Raw genomic sequence first — 8,166 nt, 5'->3', positions numbered from 1 at the left:
TCCTCCTCCTCCTCGTTTTCCTCTTTTTCTTCCTTATCCCACTTCCTCCTCTTCCTCTCCTTTTTCTCCTAATTATCCATATCCAGCTTGTGGCTCTGGTTATTGATAATGAAAATATTCATAACATAAGTTTGAGATTTATATTTAACTAACTGTGAATGTTTATAGAAAGAGGAGTATCAGTACATAAACAAAAAATAAAACAAAATATGTCTCTAGACATTAAGAGAAAGACCTTGACTCAGTACTTAGAAAGGCTTCAACATGAAATATGCGTGGGTATAAAGGTTAGCACTGTTTTTTTTTAAAATATTTATTTATTTATTATGTATACAATATTTTGTCTGAATGTATGTCTGCAGGCCAGAAGAGGGCACCAGACCTCATTACAGATGGTTGTGAGCCATCATGTGGTTGCTGGGAATTGAACTCATGACCTTTGGAAGAGCAGGCAAGCACTGTTTTTATAAATGTAATTGAAAATGTTCAGAAAACAAGAGAGACAGAAAGAGAGAGAGAGAGAGAGAGAGAGAGAGAGAGAGAGAGAGAGAGAGAGAACAGAGACCACAACTGATTAAGAAAACACTTAAAACTATACAACAAAGTCAGGGGGAATCAGTATAAATGCTAAAAAATACAGACCTAACTCATGAATTGAAGGCACAATCCTATACAAAGTTATCAACAAACTTCAGGAGAAAATTTCATTTTAAATTATTTAAAAAATCAATTTAGTTTTTATTCCAACAATGCAAAATGGCTTTTGAATTCAGAAATTGTAATGGGAGGAATGCAGGAGCCCTCTTAGCTAATTTGTTTGTAATTGTCTAAATTCATACTAGATATATAAGTAATTAGGAGTGATTTCAATATCTAAAATTTCAAACATTTTTATTGAAACGGTTGGTGTTTATCTTTTTTTTTAAATTTAGAGATTTTTCCATTGCTATTTTCTGCCTATGGGCCTTGCTTGATGCCAGGGTTGGAGGCATCTGTACCCAGTGGAGGCTACCTGGCTTCTCTCTGACTTTGCCTTCTTTCTCGTCCTCTATCTGCTTGAAACTCCTGCCTTGCCCTACTCTGTGCTGTAATAGGCCCAAAGTTCTTCTTTATTCACTAATGGTATTTATAGCATCCCAAGGGGAATTCCATATCATATAATGATCATTTTGCTGATTGTAATAAATTGGATTTATATTAAAGATTATAAATTATTAATTATAAATTATAAATAATTATGAATTGTTAATAAAGCATGCTTTAATCCTTTTGGTGATGAGCTAAAGAAACAATATGTTTTACAATTAAATATTTAAATAAAATTCACAGATGAATAATTTCTAAAGCTCAAGTGGAGCCTGCGCATAAATAAGCATTACTTTCTGGACTGTGTACTGCCACCTCTGAACTTTGTGTTGCTCTCATCATCTGCCTCCAGAACACGAGCACTTTTCCAAAGATATCGCAGAGCTGAACAGCCATATTGAAGACACAGCCCAAGTGCTGGAGCATCTGGAGAAGCAGAAGAAGATGCTGGAACAAGCCAATGCCAAGATCCAGAAGGACATTGACTACATGACTCACCATGCCCCCCTGCTGGAGTCGAAACGGAAGCAGGAAGTAGAAGCTCTGAGGGACCGCTATCACAAAAAGTTTGAGGTAACGGAATGTGTGTATACTCTCTTGGTTACTCCAAAGTATTTCAACTCTAAGAACTTAATGTGTCTTCTAAGGTTGACCTGGTATTTAATTCTCTAATAACCTTCTCAGTTATAATTTATTGATATTCATTTAAACATCTTAGCTACTTATCGATAAACCTAGTATGATTAATAATATTTGTTTGATTCATTAAATTAAAGTGTTTCAAAAAACCTTTTTTATTTTTAAACCATTGTTTGAACTGAGTGAGAAAGTAAGTAAAACATATCAGTAATTTAATCATTGATAAAATTATAAATGTAATGGGGCTTCAAGAGCTTAAATGACCTCAATCACATTGTGAAATACTTTTACAGAAAGATAACTGTTGGCAACTGTTCCACAAGTAATAAATTTACCTCATATTAGTGTTAAATCATTATAAAGTAAATTTAAAAGCCCTTGAATGTTTCCCATGTTTAATACACAGCATCATCCTCTTTATTCCGTCACCAAAATACTAATATTAATTTCATCTACTTCATGAGGAAAATGTAACTAATGTTTAAAAATTATGTTACATATCTTGAATTATAAAATACTATCATACATTGGCTATGAAAGTTTCTTAATCTCCCCTTTTAAGGTAACTGTTTTATCTTTGAACTTTTATGTTTAGTTATGTGCATATATATGTCTGGTAATCTGTAGGTATACCATGTGCATTGAAGTGTGTGTGGTGGCTAAAACGGAGTGTCAGCTCTCCAGAGGTACAGGCAGTTGTGAGCCACTGCATATGGTCCTTGGGACCAAACCAGGCTTCTATGCAGAAACAGTAATTACTCTTTGCCACTGGACCATCTCCCCCACCCCTTACATTGTTTTCATGTTATCAAACATCACAGATATAAATTTAGTTTAGTTTAGTTATGTATTCCATCACATAGATATCAAACAAATTTATTATTTAATGTTCTCCCTTTTTCTCTCTCTTCGCCATCTGGGTTTTTTTCCTAATATTTATTGATAAAAGTGCAGTTTGGCTACACACAATAATTTCACACCAATGCTTTCCTTTGAGTGCACATGTGAACTTTCCTCAGCTGTATGCCTAGCCTTTATTGGGTAGTAGGTGAGGTCCACGTTCTGATTCACTAGCTAACGCTCCAATGTTCTCCAAAGTTCCTCTGACAACTTTTCTGGAACAGTGGTTATGCTGCAGGCTCATTTTTCCACCCTGGAGAATACTGCTCCCTCCTAATTATCTTCTACAATTTGAAAATCAATGTATCAGGCAGTGACTTCTCCATTACTGGTCTGATTTTACTTCCACTGGGAAGAAGGTTGGATTTACTGGTTGGAATTCTAAGAAAGCTCTTTAACAGAGACTAACTCATTAAAAAAAAAAAAAACTCTCGCCATTTCTAAGTAGGCTGGCTAGTTTTATGTCAACTTGACACAAGCTAGAGTTATCTGAAAGGAAGAAATCTCAACTGAGAAAATGCCTCCATGAGATTAAGCTGTAATACATTTTCTTAATTAGTGATTAGCCGGTTGTGGTGGCGCACGCCGGTAGGATTTGCTGAAGGAGGCAGAGGCAGGAGGATCACAAGTTCGAGGCCAGCCTGGGCTACATATTTTTGGGCTGGAGAGATGGCTCAGCTGTTAAAGGCTAGGCTCACAACCAAAAATTAGTGATTAATGGGCAGGATCCAGCCCATGGTGAGTGGTGTCATCACTGTGCTGGTGGTTTTAGGTTCTATAAGAAAGAAGGCTGAGCAAGCCATTGGGAGCAAGTCAGTAAGCAGCAGTCTGTATCAGCTCTCGCCTCCGGGTGCATGCCCTGTATTAGTCCCTATACTGATAGCCTTCAATAACAAACAACAATATGGAAGTATAAGCCAAACAAGCCCTTTCTTCCCCAACATGCTTTGGTCATGATGTTTCTTTACATCAACAGAAAGCCTCAGAAACTAAGCTTCCCTGCTACCTAAATATGGTGACTGCAGTTTATCACAGGAGGCAGTCTCTGGTATGCATCCAGAAGAAAAGACACTGAACTGAAAGCCACAAGGAGATTGGGACTCCAGTTGAAAGAAAAGTGAATCCAGCCTTGTTCCAGCAATTCTATTTGACCTTGTCTCAATCCTGAATAACATGGTGCAGGATTGCTCACCAGTCTTGTCTTAGCTATTGTCTGTGTTTGTTTAAACCAGTGTCTATTTGACACGTTAATATTTTTCTCTGTCATTGGCCATTGCGATTACTGTGGGATGCTCAAACAGTGTTGTCAGACAGCTGGAAGAGTAGACTCAGGAGGAGCTCACTGCAACAGACCAAGACAACAGAGGACTTGGTGTGTAGATCCTGTCAGATACACTGTGACTGCTCTGCATCAGCATGGGAGGGTTTATTAAAAGCCTTTGGCTTAGGCAAGAAAAACTTTTAACTTAGAAGATTCTCAGTGAAACACATTATCTTTCACCATCCAATCAATCAATTCAAGTTCTGGACAGCATCAGGCTTGATCTCCATTGAGTAAAACAGAATTCTGGAGCATAAGTATTTTAACTGCTCATTTCCCTTGAGCAACCTGTGATGTACATTTTGGACTTCTGTAGCCCATGTGTTATTTCTTTAATCTAAATCCATCTTTGTGGTCTTCCGTATCTTCTGTTGGACCATTTCCTAAAGAATCCTGAGTAACATAGCCACCTTTGTGGAAGGATGGGAATCTGTCATTTCTACCTTATGTTGAATTATTTAACCAGAGCTTCATCAACTGTCTTTAACTCAGCTTGCCACTTCTGTCATTCTAGGGGGAAAGTAAGTATGTCCCTCTCAGTTTCTACAAAGGGAGCCAGGAACTGTGATGAGTCTGCATTCTGACTGCACAGCACCAAGGAAAAAAATTCCCAGAATGCATTTGAGGCACTGCTAGGCAGGATTACATATATCATGCAGCCATGGTAAGAAAACCCACAGTGACACAGCAAAAGAAAAGTGGTAATTTGAAAAAGAAAACACATCTTCCATTTATGAAATGAGCATAACTGACAAAATTCAGGAATGAAAAACAGAATTATGAGCACTGCTGGTACCAAATACCTCCTCAGAGAGAAACAGAAGCACACAGAGATGTAAGCAACAGGCAGAAGAGCTTTTCAGAGTGTAGCCTCTGGAATAGAACTTCATCATGGATTTAAATCCCTACTCTAAGTATTCAGATCTTACATAATTGTTATAAACATTGTGGCCTTGCATTCTTTGTACGCAAAACTTTATAAGGATCCATATCCATATGCTTAGTGTATACCTGAATTAGATAAAAAGGATCAATATAGAGCCTACCATAATGCACATAATGCCATGAAAATAACATCCTTAAGGAAATTTCTAGCTGTATATATTTGCATGGAAAAAGAAAGCTCCAGATTGACAGAGAGTACTATAAGGTAGGCTGCACCAAAACCCCCATCCTATCCATCAGACTGTGAAAGCTATATGTCCCAATGTGCCCCCTAAGCCTCCCATCCCTTCCCGGGCACCACAAACTCAGCAGAACTCTGCAACAAGCTAGCCACTACACAGAGAGTATTAAGAGGTAGGAGGCTCCAATATCCCCATCCTATCCTTCGGACCCTACAAGCTACAAGTCCCACTTCAGCCCCAAACCCTCCTATCCCCCCGCAACCTCAGTGGAACTCTAAAACACAGCCTGATACTACGCAGAGAGGACCAAGAGGTGAGTGATTACCCTCCTGATCAAGGCAGGTGGGGGAGGGGCCTGGGCTTTTGCCCCGTTTTATTAGGAGAGCCTAGAGATTGGGGTTTTCCGCTTCTCTAGCAAGCCAGAGGATGAGTTTCCTGCAGGTAGGTTAAGGTTACTCTAACACCCCTATCCCATCCACTGAACCCTGAAAGTTACAAGTCCCACTCCACCCACAAAACCTCCTGTCCCTCCCACCCACTTAGCCCCACAAACTCAGAGGAACGTTGAAACACAAGCAGTAACTACACAGAGAGCACCAAGAGAGGAACTTTGAAACACAAGCTGTGACTGCACAGAGTGGACCAAGAGAGCAAGTCAAGAGAGCAGGCCAAGAGACCTCAGTGCTTCCCTGCGACACAGAGAGTAACAGTACAGAGCAGACCAAGAACAGTTATCAAAGACACAGACTGCCTACTGCAAGGATTAGACTAAGAGAGAAAGACACTACCAGCACCAATGGAAGAAAGAGATGGGTAGTCGTCAATGCAAGGATTTATCTAACAACCTAAAAAGCAACATGGTAACACCAGAACCCTGTGGTCAACCAATGGGAAGACATGATCATCCTAACTCAGAAGAAGTAGAAGAAAACGATTTCAGTGTAACTTTATGAGGATGATGGAGGCCTTTAAAGCAGAAATGAAAAATTCTCTTAAAGAAATAGAGGAAAAGGCAAACAAAAAATTGGAAGAAAACAATAAATTTCTCAAAGAAACACAAGAAAACCAATAAAAAACAATCAAACAGGTGAAAGAAACAGTTCAAATAGTTCAAGGCTTGAAGATTGAAATAGGGGCAATAAAGAAAACACAAACTGAGGGAATTCTGGATATGGAAAATCTGGATAAACAAACAGGAACTACAGAGGCAGGCATGACCAACAGAATACAAGAAATGGAAGAGAGAATCTCAGGTGTTGTAGATACTATACTATAGACTCATGAGTCAAAGAAAACATTAAATCCAACAAGTTCTTAATACAAAATATCCAGGAAATCTGGAACACTATGTAAAGGCCAAATATAAGAATAATAGGGATAGAAGAAAAGCAAGAACTCAAAGGCACAGAAAATACATTCAACAAAATCATGGAAGAAAACTTTCATAACTGAAAGAAGAATATCCCTAAGAAAGTACAAGAAGCTGACAGAACACCAAATACACTGGACCAAAAAAAAAAAGTCCCCTTTCCATACAATAATCAAAATTGAATACATACAGAATAAAGAAAAAGAAAGAATATTAAGAGCTACAAAAGAAAAAGGTTGAGTAACATATGAAGACAGACCTATCAGAATTACACCTGACTTCTCAATGAAATCCCTGAAAGACAGATGTGCTGCAGACAACAAGAAACCACGGTAGCAAGCCCAGACTACTATAGCCAGCAAAGCTTTCAATCACCATTGATGGAGAAAACAAGATATTCCATGACAAATTAAAATAATACATATCCACAAATCTAGCCCTACAGAAAATACTAGAAGGAAAACACCAACCAACAAAGCTAATTGTACCCACAAAAACACAGGCAACAGATAACCTTACACCAGCAAACCCTAAAGAAGGGAAACACACAAACAGTACTTTCAAAAATAACAGAAATAGCAGTCACTGCTCATTAATACCTCTTAATATCAATGGCCTCAATTCACCTATAAAAAGACACAGGCTAAGAGATGGATACGAAAGCAGGATTCAGCCTTTTGCTGTTTACAAGAAACACACTTCAACCTCAAAGACAGACATTACCTCAGAGTAAAGGGTTGGGAAACAATTTCCCAATCAACTGGACCTAAGAAACAAGTGGATATAATTATCATAATATTGGACAAAATAGACTTCAAACTAAAATCATTTAGAAGAGATGGAGAAGGACACCTTATTCTCATAGCAGGAACAACTCATCATGATGAAGTCTCAATCCTGAACATTAATGCCTCTAAAGCAAGAGCACCCACATTTTTTCATTGGTTATTTCTTATTTTGATGACCAATTTCTTGAGTTCTTTGTATATTTTGGAGATCAGATTTCTCTCTGATGTGGAGTTAGTGAAGGTCTTTTCCTATTCTGTAGACTGTCGTTTTGTCTTGTTGATCATGTCCTTTGCTTTACAGAAGCTTTTCAGTTTCAGGAGGTCCCATTTATTAATTGTTTCTCTCAGTCTGTGGAGTACTACATAGCAGAAAAAAATAATGGCATCTTAAAACTTGTAGGATGGAGCTAGAAAACATTATATTGAGTGAGGTAACTCAGACCCAGAAAGAAAATTATCATATGTACTCCATCATAAGTGGTTTTTAAACATAAAGCAAAGAAAACCAGCCTACAAATCACAATCTCAAAGAACCTGGACAACAACAAGGACCCTAAGAGAGATGTACATGGATCTAATTTACATAGGAAGTAAAAAAAGACAAGATTTCCTGAGTAAATTGGGAGCATGGAGCCGATGGGAGATGGTAGAAGCGGAGAGGAGAGGAAGGAGAGCAGAAAAAAATGTATAACTCAATAATATCAATTAGAAAAACCTAATAAGGCAGTCTCATGGCAACAAAACAGCATATATAGACATTGTCCAAAGGTCCAAGGAGAAAATAATAAAAATAAATCTACCAAAATTTTAACTAATTTGCACCTCATACTGGATCCTAGATTTGATGACAGCGTAGTCAGATATTATTTAGCCTATAAACAACTTATCATTGCAATATCATTTTAAATACCCAGTCTATTAAAAAGGAGAGAGATT

At 37.9% G+C, this 8,166-nt stretch overlaps 1 protein-coding gene across 1 annotated transcript in view; it reads left to right on the top strand.

Moving 5' to 3' along the window:
- The window catches only part of Ccdc178 (coiled-coil domain containing 178), a 356,179-nt gene that overhangs the window by 43,461 nt on the left and 304,552 nt on the right, over positions 1–8,166 (top strand). Inside the window, exon 8 of the mRNA XM_013349379.2 lies at positions 1,439–1,659. Coding sequence (XP_013204833.1) covers positions 1,439–1,659 — 221 coding nt within the window. The remainder of the gene's footprint in view (positions 1–1,438; positions 1,660–8,166) is intronic.

The sequence above is a fragment of the Microtus ochrogaster genome, chromosome 18 (genome assembly GCF_000317375.1).
Source record: "Microtus ochrogaster isolate Prairie Vole_2 chromosome 18, MicOch1.0, whole genome shotgun sequence".
NCBI classification, from domain to species: Eukaryota; Metazoa; Chordata; class Mammalia; order Rodentia; family Cricetidae; genus Microtus; species Microtus ochrogaster.
This window is presented reverse-complemented; position numbering and strand designations above follow the sequence as displayed.